At 41.9% G+C, this 20,842-nt stretch overlaps 1 protein-coding gene across 11 annotated transcripts in view; it reads right to left on the bottom strand.

The window, feature by feature from the left end:
* Positions 1 to 20,842, bottom strand: part of KIF1B (kinesin family member 1B) — a 150,049-nt gene that overhangs the window by 44,054 nt on the left and 85,153 nt on the right. For 7 of the 11 annotated variants that reach the window (XM_073316470.2, XM_073316471.2, XM_073316472.2 and 4 more), the window contains 5 exons: positions 8,503 to 8,596; positions 6,034 to 6,182; positions 5,279 to 5,457; positions 4,206 to 4,343; positions 3,130 to 3,378 (listed from right to left, as the gene is read on the bottom strand). In XM_073316470.2, coding sequence (XP_073172571.1) covers positions 3,130 to 3,378; positions 4,206 to 4,343; positions 5,279 to 5,457; positions 6,034 to 6,182; positions 8,503 to 8,596 — 809 coding nt within the window. Of the gene's footprint in view, positions 1 to 3,129; positions 3,379 to 4,205; positions 4,344 to 5,278; positions 5,458 to 6,033; positions 6,183 to 8,502; positions 8,597 to 14,652; positions 20,157 to 20,842 lie in introns of those variants that run through there. The other 4 variants (XM_073316476.2, XM_073316479.2, XM_073316477.2 and 1 more) reach the window with 2 other exon arrangements.

The following is a 20,842-nucleotide window of genomic DNA, read 5'->3' on the forward strand; positions in this document are numbered from 1 at the left end:
CTGGCTGGACCAGGGTAGGAGTTCAGGGAGGTATAATATCACCATCATTACCAATAATACATGCAGTTTAAAAAAGATTAAGTCCAGGGAAAGTAGACACACACACCCCGTTCTCCTCATCTCTCCACCAGGCAGGAATCTAGCTAGCCTCATATCTGTGTGCATATACAATAAAAGACAGTCTCACAGGCAGTCTCTACAAAAAGCCTTCCCACTCTAAAGCTAGGGCTACCTGAACATTCTATCCCAAGATGGCAAATGAAAATATATTTACACACATGACCCAGGTTTTGAAGTTATGATCCAACAGATAAGATATCAAATGCATTCAGTTTTAGAAGGTCAGCTGCAATTTGAGAGTCACCTTGATAAAATGATAACCCCAGAGGACAAAACACACACACACACCCCTTTCATCTTCCACTTCCTTCTATCCAGTTACCAGCTATAGGCAATTGTTTTAAATCAGGGAAAGAAATTTATGTATACAAAGAATCTTTTAGGGTTCCCATCTGGTGTAAGAAATGCTGGATCCTGTGTGGCTGAACAGCAATGGCACATTGGCTGCTGTGGCTGTACAGAGAAAAGCTGTCTTTATCCAGCAATACCGCCTTCCTCCACCTGTTACACCACAGGAGTATGCCAAGCTGGGAGTGGACGAAAGGTTAAGGTTATCTTTCACCTCTCCCTCACACACTGGAGAATTGTCCCACTCTCCCTCAATCATCCCCATCTTCAAGTATCCCCCTGCACTTTAGCCCAGCAGACTGAAAGAGGGGGAACTGTATTAGCAGAAAGATTGGTGAGGTAAAATGGCATATTCACAACAAAACTAGAAATGAAAATTTACAAACAGAAATTTTTACCAAACATAAAAACAACAGAACTCAGAATGATCATGGAATTTTTCTCTTTAAATATACAAAACATCAATTCAGGATTTGAAGAAAATACATCATAACCCTCTTCCGCCTCCCTCAAAACAAAACAAATGTTTTGATATTTCACCCCATTAAATAGTCAGACTTAACATCCCAGCATGCCAGAAGAGACGGCTAAAGGGACCAGCTCTTTGAAAAAGAAAAGACTACAGTTCAGATAGAAGGCAGACAATGCACAGTATAAAATATTGTCGTTTGATTTTAAGAAGGACTGGGTAATTGAATGACTAAACCTCAGTATTTTAACTCTCCCTTTCAGGACAAATTCATCACTGTTGAGGTCAGGAAGGAATGCTACTCTGTCCCACTGTGTCCCTTTTACACAGCAATGCACAGCTAATTAAGTGTACTATGGGGTTTTGTCTCAATCTGTATCACGCAATCACCACTGTGGGAGACAATATCTGCCTAAATGGTAGGCCCAGTTATTTGTCCGTATGCAAAGTTTACAGAACAGGACACACGCTGGAAAATACTAAGGAATGGAAATCAGTTGAACTCTGGTGGTGTCCAATCTCCAGCCATAGTCTAGTCAAAGAACAGCAGCAGGTTACTGCTGTTACAACCAGCATAAGGTTATACAAACTGATAAAACTAAACCTATAGTTAAGGGGATAGCTTCAAATTCAATTGCAGTCAGAGGACAGATGGAAACTCATGAAAAACTATTAATTCAGTTTCATTAAAATCCTGTATGATCAAAAGTGGAGTTATATAATAGAGGCAATTTACAGGAGATCAGATTGACTTATATACATCTAGAGATTCAGAGATCTGGATTCTTTTTATATGTGGATATAGGGTGTAAGTTACCTAACTGCAAAGAAGCACAAGTGTTCTTTTCATACACTGCATTTGCTCAGCCTGTATACAGTGCTTCCTGTGGAGTCTGGACGTTAGGACTGTGAAATGAAGATGAATAGTTCAACATTTTCCCAAGCACTCCACACACTGAATGAATATACACAATAGCATAATACACTCAGCATGCTGGCACTATTGTGAGAGCGTGGTTCCTGCTAGTGCAAGCAGTTACTGCACATACATGACAATTAAGAAAACTCCACACCAAAACTGACAAATCTGTGCGTTAGATTAACCTGAAATAGTCGTGCTTTCAAATGTGACTTTCAGGTGTTGAGTGGTAGGAGACAATATTTCTCAGGGAACAGGAATTTTCTGCTTCCTTGCATCTTTAAGAACTAAAGTTTTTATTCCTCAGGGTTTAAGGGGGGTTTAAGAACTTCTGAGCTCCAATCACAATTCCAATCACTTACGAGCTCTCTCTATAGCCAAAGCAAGTCACTCAACAACCCTGTTCTCAATTTCCCCATCAGTAAAATCTGGCTAACCTGCCTACTGGATATTTCACAGAAATTATTTGTGAATACTTTTTGTGATCAAAACACAAGTATTATCCGTGTAACATGCTGTAAGTGGCTGTGTCTACACGAGAGTCTTTAAGACTCCCTAGAGCATATCTAGGCTATGAAAATAGTTGATGTTCTAAAAACATGTTTTTAAACTCCACATAGCATATAGAGTAGACAGGGTTTAACACATTTAAAACATGCAGAAAACTAGCTAACATGTTTTAAAGGTGTGAAACCCGGTCTACACAACATGGTATGTGGTATTTAAAAACTATGTTAAACAGTTAACGGAGATGTTTTTAAAATTCCAATTATTTCCCCTAGTCCAGACAGGAACCTTGGGATGAGCTATTTTTCAGACCTTCAACTTTCCTCCCATTCTACCCCAGTCACAAAGAGGATGTTAAATGAGTTTTCTAAAGGGGGATTTATTAGATTAGATGTTACCGTTTCCTTCATATTTGTTGGAACGCTCCTTTAGAGAAAAGAAGAGTCAGAGCAATACTACCATAATCTCTGCAAATCAAGCACGGTGTCCAGGTAAACAACACCCTAATTACTACAAGCAAGGGAAAAGGAATTGGTTTTATGTATTGATGGGTAAAGCTTGTATTCTCAAGGGCTCCTTGGGCCCTTTAATGTGGAAGATTTGCATTATAATCTTAAAACTGACAGACTGCCTGAGTAGGTCTGAGGAGTTCCATTTCTAGATATGGCTGGGCTTGATTAATGTTCTCCATTCTGAAAGGCAAAGCCTCTGCAGCCTATGTCAAGAGCTGGTCCCTTTTGGCTATTCTCACAGTAACCTCACCAACCTTCCCACTAAAATGAACCAAGGGGACCGGTCGTAAAACGGGTCGTGCCCATCACTGAAGAGGTCGGATCCCTCCTCTGTTCCAGCGTCGGAGCCAGTATCATCCACAAAGGCCTCATCATCAAAGTCTTCCATCTCATCCTGCTGCTCATCGGCCAGTTCGGTTATGTCGGAGTCAGCCGTGGAGAAAGTGGGGGAGGGCGTGCGGTCAGCAAGGCGCTCATTCACGCAGCCATGGAAAATGGGGGAGCTAGATATCAGTTAACGGAACACTTTGATTAACAAAGCAAGGGGAGAGAGGAATGCTTCATAACACAGATCATACTGCTGCAGTCAGCACAGAGCCCACCATAACAGCAAGCAAAAGCTTTAGACCATCTGGATTGGGATGAGATGGGAGGAAGGGGATTGCTGACATAGTTAGGGAAAGACGGAATCCTTGGACTGAGCAAAAAGCAAAGGAAACATGAAGACAAACAAGGCTAATCATGTATGGTTATTTACATTGTTCTTATTAGCTCACTTAGCGTATCTACAATCTGTATATCCACCATAAGGCACTTTAAAAATAAAGGAGTGGCTCAGCAATCAGACACTTAATGAATCTCTGTCTCCTCTCACTAGGTGTTTAAATCCTTCCAGAAAAAAGCAACAAAACTGCTTTAGTGTCACACCCACACAAAGCCCTCAAGCTCTGGACCAGTTTTCCCTTGGTATTTCCGTAAGTCTTCAGTCTCTCTCACAGCAGTACTCCAACAACTTCAGACAACACTTAACTGGTTATTTCAATCCCTTCCTTTTAGAAATAAATCTTAAGTTTGATTAAGGGTGAATTCAAACACTTACCCTCTGAAAGGTTAAATCTGTATCAAGAAAGTTTTAGGCAGCATTTCCTGCTTCTTACCAGCGTTTTGGTGATGCAAGACGATCAATAAGATCCAGAAGTTGGATCATCAATCCTGAGACCCCACATACATGGCTGATATGACTACACAGCCTAAAACTCTATTCAAAGTCACAGCTTTCTCCCCGCAATGAGTAGGTGAAGTGCCAGGAGATAGAATTGTCATCACGTACCTACCAACCAGTTTGAACCAATGGAATCGATCGTAGAAGGGGTCACTACCAGTCATTGTGCTCTCATTCTCATCCTGGGCATTGGACGCCATTTCTCCAGCCCTGTCATACATCTCCCGCATCAGCTCCAACCTCTGCCTACACAGCAGAAAGTCCCAAAAAAATTAATGTTGAAAGAAACAATAAGAATTTGCTTCTACCGTATGATGAATGAGGACATTAGTACAGAGATGCTGTGGTCATTTTTCTAAAAGAGCATGCATACCACAGGGACAGAATAAAGTATCGTCCTAAAACAGGCAAGGGGAAAGGGGGGTACAAAGAGGTAAGGGGCCAGTTCATCTCTACTGTACTAATGCTCTACCATAATGTTAGGGGTCACTGTGCTGTGGGAGATGCCATCTTTTGGAAGAAATGCAGAACACATGCCAGTCAAGGTCAATAAATATCCCATGGCTCTTTTCATAAGAGCAGGTTAAGCCCTGAGGCTCTGGTCAAATTTAAGCTTCAGTCATTACATTCTGCCTCCCCAAATTCCTCCTGCAGTTTCATCTAGGCACATTCGTTGCTTTCTGCACTGAACCAATGTATCGTGTTGGTGTGCACTACTGAACAGCTGTCACATGCCACCCAAAAAAGTGGCTGCATTTCAGTACTTGGCAAAATGACCCCACTATAAACCACAAGCACGTAGAGGATTATTTAAGGTTTATGTTTCAAAATCCTTGGATTACACTCCAGAAGTGCAAAATTAAAAATTGAAGAATCCGTAGTCATACAAACAAGTAGGAAACCCTGGCCTATCTTGTGCACATTGCACAAGAATGATGGAAACCACCACCTCAGACTTGAGATGGTTAAAATTTGGGAGGGTTTTCTAAGGGCAGATCTCCATTACTGAAGTTTTACTTTTTAATTTTGTTTATCAGTAGTAGGGTTATGTGAAGCAGAAGAGAAGGAATGAGTACCAGACAAGTGCAGGAAACATATATATTAAGGCAGTGAGATGAACTGGGACAAGTCTAGAGAGACCTTAATAAAAAAAACCCTACTAATTTTGAACTAGACCCTACTTGAGTTTCTCCAGGGACCAGTAATGTGTTGCTCCATTCTTCACATCCTGGACTTCCACAGCCACTACTGTCCGAGGGAAAGGTCTGTTGTTCCGAGTCTTCTCTGACTCATTGGGCAGCAGCTCAGGGGGCAGAGGGGAATAGAGAGTGTTGGTCAGCAGGACAAACTGAAACTGCACCTGAATGGAGAAAAACAAATATATTCATAGAAATCAGGCACAAGGGGGCTTCTATTTAACAAGTAGCAAGAACACTCCCCAAAAGCCTCATTAAAATGAGACTGGGACCCACCTAAACGAAAGAAGGAATCAACTTGATTTTTATCTCTGAGAGCAGCACCAATTTTTTAAGTTCAAAACATTTAAGGAACAGCCTGGTAGTCTAACAACAGCATATAATACTGCCATGTTGGGCATCTAGATCTAGCATTCACTTTTTGATAAAAATGAATGACCCAACATGAAGTTAGAGAGAAGATCCCTTTTCTTTTCCATCTTAACAAGGCTTTAAAGGATAACTGGAATGGGGACTGGGGAGACAATGTAGGGGACATGAAATATACAAAAATAGATTGAAAGAAATACAAATTCAGTATGGAATCTGAATCATGGCAGTCAAGCCTCAAAGCACTTCACATACCAAAATAAAAACCACGAGGTATGGTGGGTTAAAGGCAAGAAAAATAAGTATAATACATCAAAGCAGGATCAGTATACAGACAATATCTAGGAGTTTGGTGGTCCGTACAATCTTACCTTCTTCTTTAATTCCACGCTGATTGCATTGGCCTCTTTCAGATAGACTGCATTGCCCCAGAGCTGGTCCCTTAATGAAGTGAACTGGTGAAACTTCCATTTCCTGAACGCCCACTGGGCCAGTTCATATTCATGCTGAGTCCAGGGCACTGAGGAAAGCAAGGAAATAGCCTAGTCAAATGTAATGGTTTTCCCTCCAACACACCCATTCAGAGGTTATTTACTTCTCTTCATTTTCTTGTAAAATACTTAATGTTGTCACTGAAAAGAGAGCATGGAAAGGAGATAGGTTGTACTCATTGCTCAATGGGTAACTAGCTCTGATCTTCCACTCCAAGCACTGGAAGCTTAACCTATAAAGCAGGGGTCGGCAACCTATGGCACACGAGCCAATTGGACCCGGGAAGACAGCAGGGTGCCACTAAAAATCCTGCCCGGCCTGCTCTTTTCTGCCCCCCAGCCCACCGCTCTCTCCTTGCGGGGCAGGCAAGCTTCCCCCTCCCCCACCTCTTCCACCAGCATGCTAGTTCCTGCCCCTCCTTCTCTCCCGCCCTGCGGCCGATCAGCTGACAGCCCTTGCTAGGAGCAGGAGAGGTAGAAGTGGAGCTGCAGCACGCTCTCTGCTCCGGGGACCATGGGGAGGGGGGTGGAATCAGGGCATATCCCCTCCAGCCCCCTGCCGCGAGCTGCTCAGGGCAGGGGGCTGGGAGCACCCCCACGACCCCAGCCCACACACCCCAGCCCTCTGCCCTGACCCCTGCACCAGCCCCACACACCCTCAGCCCCATGCCCTGACCCCTGCACCCCCCCCACAACCCCAGCCCTGATTCCGGCACCCCCACACATACTCAGCCCCCCCACGCCCTGACTCTTGCAACCCCCATATCCCCACTCCCACCAAACAGGAGCTCCTGCACACACCCCACATTCCCACCTGCACCCCTCGCACCAAATGGAAGCTGCCCAGGTAAGCGCTCCACACCCAAACCTCCTGCCACAACCCTGAGCCCCCTCCCTCATTCCAGCTCCTGGCCAGACCCTGCACCCCAACCTGCTCCTTCACCCCCAGCCCTGTTCTCAGTGCACTCCCACCCTCAGCTCAGTGCAGAGAGAGAGGAAGAGAATGGGCTAGAACCAGGGAGAAGGTAGGTATCTACTCTATGTGGACAGGGCCGGGACTCCAGACCGGCAGCAGGCTGAGCGGGGCCGGCAGCCGGGACCCTGGCTGGCAGGAGCTGGTGGACAGAACCCCAGACCAACAGCGGGCTGAGCTGCTCAGCCCACTGCCGGTCTGGGGTCCCGGCCACAGGCCCCGCTCAGCCTGCTGCCAGCCTAGGTGAACGGAACCCCAGGCCGGTAACGGGCTGAGCGGGCCAGCGGCGTAAGATCAGCATTTTAATTTAATTTTAAATGAAGCTTCTTAAACATTTTGAAAACCTTGTTTATATACGACAATAGTTCAGTTATATAATATATAGACTGAAAGAGAGAGACCTTCTAAAAAACATTAAAATTCATTACTGGCACACGAAACCTTAAATTAAAGTGAATAATTGAAGACTCGGCACACCACTTCTAAAAGGTTGCCGACCCCTGCTATAAAGCATTTGGAGTAGCTAGACCGAAAGAAAAACTAAGCAAGCTCTGGTTACTTGATTTGTAGAAATCCAGAAGGCTAAAACGCTAATAAAAAAGAGAAAGCAAATACCCAGGGAGAAGATGGTTAAGCTCTACATCTGTTGAATCACTCCTCCCTTCCTGGGTGTTCTGTAGCACAGAGAGGAGTTAGCTGCATAAGATGCTCTCACTTACACTAGACCCAATCAGGAGTTTTTTTTCCACAAGGCAAGTCTACACTACAGCGCTACACTACCACTGTAGCATGTCTGGCGAAGACGCGCTATGCCAATGGGAGAGTGCTCTCCCGTTGGCATAATTATTCCACCTCTGCAAGAGGCAGAAGCTATGTCAGTGGGAGAGCGTCTCTTGCCAACATAGCGCTGGTGTGGACAGTGTTTAGGTCGATGTAATTTACATCGCTCAGGAAACGTCTTTTTTACACCCCTGAGCAATGTAAGTTAGATCGACTTTCACGGAAGTGTAGACCAGCCCACAGATTAGAGAATCCTAGCGCAAACTCACGAATAATCTCTGTTTAGGACACGAGAGCTCTGTGGACTGGCACCAGAATATGAAGCCCAAAGCTCATTCCCATCTAATGGCTGCTGGGTGGCTTAAATGAATTTGAGGGTCCTGGTCCAGTTCCTTTGTTCAATGCTCATTCAGAACCTGTTCTGTGAATACAGAATTTCAGTCTATATGGCTGTCAAATTTGCTCTTTAAGAGGCCATCACTTTTTCACAAGTTCCAAAGTTGGTTTTCCAACTTATGACAAATATCTCTGTAGTACAACTTCCTTTGCACCAAAGATTTGGAAACAGCCAGAACTGTTTCCAGTCTCAAACTCACCTTCCTCCTCTTCCTCTTCCTCCTCTGTCATCTCAGCAGCTAGGGATCGCGTCTCAACCTGCTTCTGCAAGGCCTGCAGTTTACTCTCATAGTCCTGTGGGAAGACAGGAGATACCGTGTAGGAAAAAGACAGACATGAAAGTGAAGAGGAGACAGCCAGAGAGAGATAAACACTTCAGGAGTGACAGACACACAAGAGGAGAGGAGATATGCACAAATATTTCCATTTAACTCTCAAAGAGATCAGACTCCTCTGAAATAGAATTCAATAACATACTAGACATCTTTGGAACTTTTCCTTCTAGAAGAGTGGAAAGGAGAAGACGAGGGTGTCTGTAAGATATGCTGGTATGTCTGCCATGTGTTTTCCTTATTGTAAGACCCCCATACACACAATGGCCATAGACTGTGGAGGGCTTTTTTTTTCCCCCAGTGGGAAAGAACTCAAAACTGGAATGTCAAGAGGGCATCGGTAAATTTGTCGGTATAATTTACCTAGTTTTGAAAGTACTTCTGGTGACAGTGCACATTTTGCATAAAAAGTGCGCAGGACCAATGGATCCATGCCCCACTATTCCATCCCTCACACACCATAAAAGTCATTAAAATGGAAAACTCACTGCTGATACAAACTAAATAGTGGAATAATGACCAAAGTAGGATTATAAAACATGGAAAAGCTGAAGATCAGTGCTTAGAAATTGAGGTTAAGTGCCTCAAAGATTAAAATGTTTGTGAAACAGTTTTATGCAGTTAACATTTTTGCACTGTTCTCTATATTATTTAGTTAGGCTACATGGAGATGGACTGGAGAGATGGTGTATCTTCATTGAACCAAGACCGTGAAGAGTTAGATATTCTATTGAGTTTTGTCTTTTGGTGCAATGGAATTAATTTTATGCTTTAAATGAAGTTTATTCCTTTATCAAGTTCTCACCACCTAGGGTGTGAGTGCAACACACCATTATGTATATTTAATTTCACACAGGAAGAAAACAGTTTTATGTTTATACAGATAAGACTAACTGTGCCTAGGCCAAAGCAGGTTTGGTTCTGAGCATACTATGGTCCCACTGGTAAGGACGTGCAGGGGGTGAAAAATTTATCCCCATCATGTGAAGTGGAGGAATGGACCAGTGGTATTTTTCTGACTCTTAAGTGTTTGGAAAAGAATCAGACCCATCCTAGTAGAAAAATGTTTAGGATGTTGTATCTTGCAAAAGTAATTGCCTGGACAAAGTGAGATAAAGTGTCCTGTCACCACCACCAAGTTCCTTCTCCCAGTGGGTGGAGAGAAGGAGGACAGCACAGGAAAACAATTTCTCTTGGAGCTCCCCTATGAGCAGCGTTAGAAGTGAAAGTTAGTATATCCTGCTAATCTGCAGAGGACTCTGCAAAGGCTTACTCAAATAAACGAAAGAAAATACTGATATTCATGGAAATACAGAAAAAAACAAACAATAAGACATATGGGCATTTACTCAAAGGTGCATCTCAGGCTCTAGATCAGATGGCAACTTGGGTACAGGAGAAGACAGAAGCTTAACAGAATATCATACACTTGTTTTTAAATATACTGACATCCTAAATGTCAATAAGAAAGTTACTAATTGTGAAAGGCTGAGTACCTGGGTGTGGAGATGCATGTGAGACAAAGGGTTTGGACCAGAGAATTTCATCCTGCCTAAGAGGTAGGGAAGATGCTATGGGCCAGATTTTCAGGAGTACTCAGCACCTTGTAGCTCCCACTTTTGAATGTCTGTACGCTTACTTAGATGTCTAAATTGGTGTTTGCTGGATGCTCTTAAAACTGGCCCCTCTGTAAAACTACCTAAAACTCACTTTGGTAATAAAAGTTGCAAACCTCTCCAATTTAACATGGATCAGGAGACCTTTCCACCACAGAGCACCACGGCAGTGCTATAGTCCTAGTAGCCAGGGTGTTCTTTTGAAAGGATAAAATAAACATAGCACTAGACTGCTGGACAGAGTAAAAAGGGGAGAAAAGATCTGTGTTGGGATTGCAAAGTGAGAGGAAGAGGATTACTTGTGCTTAATACTCAAAGACAGTCTCATCTCTCGGAGGGAATTCTCATGTTTTAGATTGCCTCCCCTTATTTCACGGTTTGATTGGTTTTACCAGTGAGATGATGGGCTCTTTCAGTAGCGAGCCCTTGTAACATACAAGACCATGGAATCCCCTAGCTAGTTAATTCGCCATGTGTCGAAAAGTCCCTGCACTTGGCCATTTCTATCCCCACTGAAAGTTCTGTCACTAGCTGTCATTAAAACAATACTCTCTTGAGAAGTCAAGGAAATCTATGGACTCTAGCTTCTGGGTATTAACGGGCTTAGTTATGACTGAGTCAGGTGGGTGCTTTGGGGAATGCAAAGGAGATAAAACTGCCAAGAGCCTCTGTCAAACCATCTGATACTCCACAAGCAGGCATTTCTCTTTTCATAGAATATCAGGGTTGGAAGGGACCTCAGGAGGTCATCTAGTCCCACCCCCTGCTCAAAGCAGGACCAATCCCCAATTTTTGCCCCAGATCCCAAATGGCCCCTTCAAGGATTGAACTCACAACCCTGGGTTTAGCAGGCCAATGCTCAAACCACTGAGCTATCCCTTCCCATTTGTGGACACTTATTTTCCTTGAACATACACAGTTCAGCCTTACTGTACTAGATTGTCTTATGACATGTGAGGGCTTGACACATACATACGCACCTTTCCCACTTGTAAGCGTGTATCCTTACTGGGGAAAATAGCCCCCCCCCCTTTTTTTTTTTTTTAAGAGAAGCTTTGAAGAGTGTTTACTTTAGAAACATGCAGTAATTACTACTTTCCTTTCTAAACTGGTGTAGGTTTTGTAAAAGAGGAGGAAAGTGGTAAGAAATTGGGTGATTTATAGGAGCTTGGTCAAGACATCTGCAGTGTTAAACCTGATCTGAATGGATAGTTCTGCTTTGGAACCAACAAGACATTCTTGGTGGAGAAGCATACAGGAGATGAAGGGAAAGCCTTTTCACAGTCAAAGGTAAGTTGATTTTATAACCTCGTAACAGAAAGGGTGGCAAAGGCAAAGAGGTCCCGTATCTAACTAAAAGCAGCAACCCTATTAATATGTTTTCAGCACTGGAACATACTTTCAGCCTCACGCTGTACCAAAACGAGGATGCTTAAGGGATTACACACCTTACTTTAACACATTATATACAGTATAAATATACACACACACCCTAGCACTCACAGAATTTCAGTCTTATTGTGAGCCTGGGAGAAAAAGAGGAGCAGAACCCAGAACAGTGTTTCATCAGAAGAAAATTTCACAGATTATGAATTTGTTGGTTCCTCACATGACAAGCTTTTAATCTTTCTGCCTTCATCCTCCCTCCTCCAGCACTCTTGGCCACCCCCTGCTCCCCAAAAAAGTTTTGGGAACTAAGTCCCCATAACACTGAATACATCAATATGAGAGAATGAAGAGGCGTGCTTTATGAGGCTCTAGTTGTACATGAACTGAAATGGACTTCAAGACCTTAGGTACTTGCATTGCATGAATGGGGCCCACACTGGATCATTTGTGGATCTCCTTGACGCTGAAGATCATCACTTATTACCCACCAAGGCATGGTGATCCTTTATTTTTTAGTTGGTGGTATGTGCCTTTCCCACAGGCATGAGCTTTGCACTTCAATCATCCCCTATTTCAAGATCTTTGAAGATTCCAGCTTGTCTCATCTCAGCTCCAGATCTCAGAACTCACTTGTCTTTTTTTAAAGACACTTTCAAGCATATAAATGCAACATGAATTTAATTCTTAGAATTTTTATGTGGGGATCAAGGGGCAAATACACACCAATACTTCAGAAAGTGCAGAGGGTGTTGCTGGATTCTTTGGAAGAATTTATGCAGATATTTAGGTTGCATTTCAAACCTCTTTGCTAGTCCATGATCCAAAACCCTAGAACTCATTCTTTCCCTTAATGCATTTCTTCCAATGCCACATTCTAAAGTCGAATTGTTATGAAAGTGTCAGCACTGCATCGTTCCTCATTCCAATGAAGTGCCCAAACTTCAGTGTTACATTGTTTTAAGCCCTACTTAAACAAAATTCTTCAGGCTTATTTACATGGGGACAGCCAGGAAACTTAATCCACATTAACTAAACATGTGAATGATCTTTGAGTGTCCCTGTGTAGACAAGCCCCTAGTTAAGCTAAACACCTCGTGCACCCACAGTATATCTTATCACACCAGTTCAGTACTTTGATGGAAGAATGAAGGAGCACGCAGAAGCAGAAGGAATGAACTTTAGAATTCCAGCAGGTGGCACCCTTCCCACAAGGTGATGGCATTAGGGAGGTGACTGCTGTCTTATTCTAAAGACACTTTCCACAGGATGCATCCGATGAAGTGAGTTGTAGCTCATGAAAGCTCATGCTCAAATAAATTGGTTAGTCTCTAAGGTGCCACAAGTACTCCTTTTCTTTTTGCGAATACAGACTAACACGGCTGTTACTCTGAAATCTAAAGACATTGAAACAGAAGTCCTGACCACTTGAGGTCATTAAAGCCCCCCTGGCCTTTAAAAAAAAAAAAAAAAAAAGACTAAGGGCATTTCTTTTTTGTATCTGGGCCATGTTTCAACTCCTTGTTTTTCCTTGAACTTTCAGTTGAAGAAAATTCACTTATCCTAAGCTGTAGTTGCTACATTCTCTCCACAAGGGGTTGCATTTCAGTGGAGGATGAAGGGATTCCTCTGTACAGTTGATAAATCTGTTTATTAATTATCCCTTTGGAATAAGAGCCATAGGTAAAACAGATTTTTTTTAAAACATTGTGTCCCTTGCTGAAGTTCTTAATGATTTCTGCTCTGTAAGGAAGGGATTCTTTTTGTTTGCCTGGTGGGTGAGGTGGTAGAGAGAGATGAAGGCTTCAAGCTGCAACAAGTTTGACAGTGACATAGAATACCTAGAACTCTAAAATGCATTTCAATATAAAAGGCAACTGTCTTCTAGAGATCAGTTTTTCCCCCCTAAATGACTATACCACTGTCGCTTGAAACTCAGAAAGCAAGCAGTGGGGAGAGGGATGGGAGAATAAACAACAAACAAGTCAAATAGTCAAACATGAAGGGTAGGATTCATTTTCTTGGAGTTGGTCTGGAGCTTTCGGAGACATGCTATTAATATGAAGATGACATTTTAGCGGTCTCCTGACTTATTGTTTACAGAGACAGAGGTGCTGTGGGAGAAGCAGAATCTAAGGAATATGCATTTCAAGCAGTGCTTACATTAGTGGTGCATTACCCACCAACTCCTTCAGCATCCCTGAAAAGTAGAATCTTTGTTCTGGCTCTTTCAGAGAAGCTGAAAGATTGACAGAAAGAAGGGTTGCAGCATCGGAAAATGTTCCATCACAACCCCTTGTTTCTGTTAGTACTTGAGTACAGACATATTATTTGGGTACGATAAGGACACAGTAACTCATCCTTTGTCTCTCCTTTTTTGTAGTGATCCTCTTTTTTTTTTTTTTATGTGGACTCAAACCAAAAAATCAAATATAGACAGATATCTAAAGATATGAACATGTTCACAGTATGTAATTTTTCCCCCCTTTATCCTCATCTTACAAAAAGAAACAGGTTTGTTTATTTTTAAGTACACTAGGTCAGGTATATTTTCCCAGAATAAGGGAACATTTCACCAGTGAAATAAATATTCTTGTAAGATAGGACTGTTTCCCGGCAACAGGCAGTACTCTAGTGTTTAAGCTATCAGGCAGCTTGGCTTTCAATACTGAATAAAAGGATGAACAGTCATCTTGATTCACAGACCGTGTGATGGGACTGCTGGGCTTTGATACTGGTCATTGACTTTTTTTTTTTTTAAACCCACACAATGGAAAGAGATTCAGGCTAAGTGTTGGATACTTTATCTGAGTGGTAGCTTTCAACTGAAAAACTGTGGTATAACAGAACAAAAAAAAAAAAAAACTGTACAGAGAAAACAAGACCACTTAGAAAATCCTTAAAGCTTTTTATTTGCAAACGTGTGGTAGGATTTTTATTTTTTTTTAAATGCCTGACTGGGGTCTGCTGCTCCAAGAACACATCATGGTACAGACATGTCTCTTCTAAATTTCTGTTCCTCATTCTTTGGGAATAGCAAGATGGTAAAGATGGACTTTCCTATTCCTTAGTCTATAAAGGAAATTATGAATTCCCTGCTGTGCTTCCTCAGAATTTAAACTAATGTAAGCAACAAGATTACAGCCCATATCCTTCCTGCACTGTAAATGAAGTTTCATAACATGTGGTGGTAGAAGCAAATGGGGCCCCTGCTATATCTGTCTCAAGAGTAATTTAATTTTACATGGGCCAATTTGAGAAACAACTGAAGGAGGAAGAAATTTTAAACTTAACTCAACTAGAATGGGTCACAAGACAAAAAAATTTTTTTTTAAAAATACCAGAAAGGCTAAAGTTTTGTGCTACTGAATATACCAGAGATAAGTCAAGACGCTTACAAGAGTATTTCATAGTTTATTGAAAAAGCACTTGTTACAATACAAACCAGCTTTGCTTTTCATGAGGAAAGCATTTGCTCTCAAGACAATCAAACTTTTTTTTGAAAAACGTGAACTGGACAGATCTGAAAATCCCATAATTTCATTGGAAGGAGACTTACTACCTCCTTTAGAGTAACAATGGGTAAACATGGATTTCTCATCTGGCAGTTCTTAAAGTGGTTCAGAGGCAAGTATCTGGGTTTTAAAACACACAGCTTACAAGAATGAATGGAGAAAGATACTGAAAATATGTTCATAACACTTATTATACAAAGCTCTCCCCCTAATCTGATAGATTTCTTAAATCAGATAGCCTGAAAAAGTACACTGAAGTGAAAAAATAAGAAGCATTTCCCTCCGGTCCCAAGTCCCCAGTGAGATTTCTTTAAGGATAAGAAAACCCCTCACGCTAAGGCACTGTTGCATGCAAGTCAGCTGCCAACAAAGCAAACAGAAAATCAGCCCTTGGCAATTAACTTCCTGAAAAGGCACCTGCATCATGGATGCTGCATTTTTCCATTAGCATGAAAGCCTTTTCACACTTATATAGGAAATTGACTGTTTTAGTGCTGGTTAATTCCATCTGCATTATAGAAAGGGATAATTTAATAGTTTTTAGGTTTCACCCTACATGGTTTGTAATAGCCTCTTAAAAGATTGAAAGAAAGCCAGCTTCCCCTGCCCAATTTTGGCTCCATTTGGCAGTTACTGTATTTTGCTCTTTTTTCAAGTCATGCAGGAAAATTAAGAAGCAATTTATGTGGACAGCTTCAGAACAGCATTTGCTAGGTAACTGATGCAGAATTCAAACAAACTGGGTGGTTTTTTAGTGCTGCACCAAAAAACACTGACAGTCTTGGGTAACAGAGTGATGGTTTAAAACCCATTCCCCATCAGATACTTAGAGCTAAGGAGAACATTTCTTTCAAGGTAGTTTTAAGCCAACACACATTGACAAGACTTTTATTTAAAGTCTGGGATTTAAAAATCAAATTAGTATATGATTTTATCCCATTTCAAAATACATACTTGAACGGATTTCAAAAAAACGGCATGCAAACATGTTCCTTTTGCATACCTCAGCCATGTGCTGGTTTTGCATAGGTTATTGCTATATTGCGCAAACAGAATGGGGACACACAAAATAGACTTATTGGGTCTTTCCCTTGTGCCTGGCTCCTATCCAGGATAATCTCTGCTTGGCTGGAATGTTCCATATGAAGGCACATGGGAATTTCTGCAGATACTCATTGTTTTCATCTCTCCCTGCTTGACACAAAACAGAGCAGGTCGTAAGACATTTGAAAAGGATGGCAGAGGGACAAATCATATCACTCGTTATTGCCAAATAGTAGGAATGGGACAAACTATTTACACAGAGTTCTATAGTAAAGCTAACAGCACAAGGTTATTTGCAGCCCAAAAATAAAATCAGAGTGCTGACTCAAGCTGAAAGAAAAGTGCTGTCTTTGTACCAGGGCTTCCTTTCTTTGAAGGATAAGGGATTTCAGTGTTTCCATTGTTCACAGAGACTGAAATATGGAACAGATGCAACTGGCATCACCATTTTGGACAGAAAATTAACCGTGTCATCAGTTTAGAGCCATCTGGGAAGCAACGCTATTGAACCTCCTAAATCCCAGCGATCATAATGTGTCAGGAAACATTCATGTGACTGGACTGCAGTGTTGAGACCTGAGTGACTCATACCAAAGTAGTAAGTCTCCGGTTGCAATTTAACCATGGAGTTACAACCAGCTCCTCTGTGATAATATAGTTCAGAAGGGAAGAAAATATGTAGGCAGGAAATAATAAAGGGGAGGTAAGTTGCAGGCAATTTCTGCTCATTTATAGCTATGCTGAAACATGCAAAAGTGAAACTGTTACCAGTAGGGCTTATGTTTAACACAAGGAAAATGACCTCAAGTAGTAAAATCAAGGATATTTGTGCAACACAGCACAAGTCATTTAACTGTACAAACGTAACACAGAACGTGACTCAACCACACTAAATCAGCCATAAATACTCAAGTTCATTTTAAAAATTGCGTTCATGTTAAACCTTACAGTAAACCAAGTTTCCCTCCAAAGATTCAGATTTGTCCTAAAAATTCAAGTCCAAAAACAACTTAAGTAAATAAAAATTAATGAAAAGACTACATTTTCAAAAGCAAAGAAACAAGTCCTACAGTTAAAAGTAGCACTTTCCAATCAAGATAAAAAACTCCAAAAACCCATAAGCCTAGTTCTTAGTCAAACAGCATCTACTTTTTTGTCCACTATTTTTAGTGTCATTTGTTCTGAAAGATTTGAAGTAGGATCACAGGGTTTGCAAGTGTTTATGTTGTTTTCATTTGTAAATTTAGGTACCTTTGTTTATGGTATAAGTTAAAATACTGCGTCTAAACTGTACTTTTCTGGGGGAGGAGGGGTAAATGACAACAAATGTTCCCCTTAAAGTGACAGATTTGTTCAACAAGACTTGAAACAGAGAGCAATCTGAAACCAGAAGGCACTAGAATGAGGTATTATGTAAAATGAATCAGTTCTCTAGCCCTCCTTTATCTGCCCCCTCCAATTCACGGTAGTATTCTAAATCCTCACCAGTAATACATCTGAGACCCAAAGCCTAACCACTGCAGTGGAAGAAATCAGCTCAGAGTGTCTTTACTGCACCATTAAAGAACAAAAAGTGCAGTGCACGTTTATCATCTCAGTATAGTAAGTTATAACTAAAAACCATTATAATAGAGACAGGATGGGAATGAGAAAAAGCTTATTTCCATAACATGGCTCTGGCCATGTGCACAGTCCCCCATAAAACCCCATTCAGAGGCAGATTTCTACAGTCATGGCAATTTCATACTGATGTTGATGAAACTAGGCAGGAGGACAAAAAGGCATGGTACTCTCTAAAGGGGTGGGGGTGGGGGGCAAGTGTCCAAGTAGCTCTCATAAATTTCTGTAAAGGAGACAGCACATCTACAAAAAGCCACGTATTGTCTTGCCAGCTGACAGCTTTTGGTTTACCAATTATTTAAAAACATGGGTTAGGAGGTGAAAAGTGAATTGAATGGAAGAGCCAGAGCTAAGCTTACAATATAAAATGATCGGTTTCTTCATTTCTAACCAAAAGGTCACAAGAGACATTCAACACTATAAACTAGATTCCCCTTTTGATTGTCTACATAAAAAGATGGAGGGAGGCAGCTCTTTATATATTCCAGACAGTATTTTCAGCTTTAGAAAAATACTCCAAGATAAAAAATAAGGAAGGTACACTAGCTAATAGGGTACCCTCTTTTCCACAGTCTTCTAATCTATAAAGGGGTCTCAACATTTTTCACAATATTTCTCCGAAGTCTTGAAAATTGCACCATGATTCATAAGCAAAAAGGATGTGTTGAAATACCAATATCTTGTGCTTTGTACATCAAGTCACTCAAGTTCTAATTGGCCAACTGAAACCCAAGGTAGATGGTGATCAAAACTGTCCCATTGCAATGCTTCTGAATGATAAGCCAGCACTGACCCCTTCTCCCATTTGTCCAGTGAATCATACTGTAGTTTCTCTGCCAGCTTTGAGGTTAGGTGCAGAGAATTGTCGTCTCATCCGTGGAGGTGTCACAAACTGGTCGTAACGGCTGTGCCCATTAATCTGTTTTGGGTGGATGTTAACTGCATTGCTCTCTGTATTGCCTCCACTGTTGTGATTGCAATAGGATTGGTGGTGCTGGTGAATGTGGCGTTTCTGCTGGAACTTCTGGAGGTCTGGGTTCTGGTGCCCACTGTGGGACTGCAGTGATTCAGATGAGCCAGATGTCTGACGGCACAAGCTTTTCTGGTAGCCATTGTTGAGAGAATTGCTTCTCCAGCGTAACTGAGGTGGTGTCTGTTGCTGATTGCTAGGCTGTGGCTGAGTGTTCAGCTGTTGCCAGTTAATCTGGATATGATCTTGACTCCTTTGTGGGTCATGTAGGTTCCACAGTTGCTGAGGATCCTGGGAGACAGCACTGCCACCTTTTTCTCTGTTCTCTTCTTTGTTCTCTTTCTCTTCCTCCTTTGGAATTCGGACCTCAATAACCTCATCCTCTGTGATAATTATGTGAGTACCTGGACTCCACGAGTTTCTGTGTTTGGGGTTGCTCTTAAATGGAAACCGGGGCTTACGGTTTTCAGGTGGGATAAATCGGTGAGGCATGTTTTGTCGACGGAGCTGTTTGGCGATTTCCTGCTGTTGCAAGTTCTTAAACCGAATTTGCTCTTGCCTCATCCAGTGCAACCGCCCACGCCTGAAGGCTGGGTCATCCTCCATTAATTGGGAAACACGCTCCTCTTTATCAAGCTCATCATTCTCATCTTTTTTCAAAGCGTTCGCATACTTCTTGTCAGCATCCACCACACTCACAGAGTTTGGATTTTTAACATTAGCAGCATTAGCTGTGGTCGACTGGGCTCTCAGCTCCTGTGACCCTATCAGTGGTAAAACCCTCTCCATTTTTAGCATCTTATTTCGGAGAACTTTTATTTCCTCATCCTTCATGTTGTTCTGCCTTTTCACTTCCTGCAAAATATCTTCCAATTTGTCTATATGTACCTTAAGGTCATCCACATCAGTTACTCCCTTCCCACTGGCCATGACATCTTCAATCCTCTCATCTCCAACTCCCACAGTATCCCAGACATCCCGGGCAACAGCTCGCCATGAGTCACGCTCATTGGGATCTTTCTTTCCGTACATGGCACAAAGCTCTTTCATTTTAACAATGGCCAGTGCCTCAATCTCCTGCCTAGTATGCCTGAAGTCATTGAGGGCTACCTCATAGCAGATCTCCTTCACAGCCTGTATCTTTAAGTCTGAGATGGTGACCCATTTTGAGTCTTTGCTAAGGCGCCGGCGTTGTGGTATCTGGTACATTTTAATAGGCTCTCGCTTCTTCCCACTGCTGGGGAGACCACACTTTTTTACAATGGTCTGCAGCTTGCTGGGGGGCAGCTTCTCTCTCAGGGAGGTGATCAGTCTCCAGCTCTCCTCACACGATCTCTTGTCCGAATCATCCCCACTATCAGAGTCTGCATCCTTTGGAAAAACAAAAATCAAGAAGTGGCCCCAAAACAACCAAAATTAAAATTGAAAAAAAAAAATGGAAAAACTAAATAAAAACAGGCAAAGAAAACTAAAACAAATAAAAATTAAACAGAACAAATCATATGGATGTCTCTCACGACTGAGTGTAAGGACATGAACATTTCTGTCAGCCTCCCAGCATTGTTTCCTTTAAAATATAAGTTCTCCAGTCTACTAAAATTTACATTTAAATATAACTTTAAAATACTACATCTAACCTAAGTTCATCCCCTCCCAGCCCCCCTCCAAAACCTTTAAACAGAACTAAAGTCCTTGACAAAAACAAGGTGTAAACTGCACCCCACATATGTTACGAAGACATGCAATTCCATGCCACACACATGTGCCTTGGTTACTGCTGTTGCTTCTTTCAGAAAATCCTCCCTCAGTGAGTGAACACAATAGCCATCGTAGAATGATGGGATGAGCAGCCAGAGTAAGTCAGGTTAACACTGGTTAGTAATGTTGTATACGGTGCTGGGATGCTTGAGTTTAGAATCCACTTTACTACAAGAGCAGCCAGAGAAGTGTTAAGAGGATAAGAAATAATAAAAATAGAAGCAGCCAATAGGGTCAATGTTAAAAGTACCGTAAGTGCTACTATGACAGGTGAAGATGTTTCATAATCCAAGGAAGAC

The sequence above is a fragment of the Lepidochelys kempii genome, chromosome 18 (assembly GCF_965140285.1).
Source record: "Lepidochelys kempii isolate rLepKem1 chromosome 18, rLepKem1.hap1, whole genome shotgun sequence".
Lineage (NCBI taxonomy): Eukaryota > Metazoa > Chordata > Testudines > Cheloniidae > Lepidochelys > Lepidochelys kempii.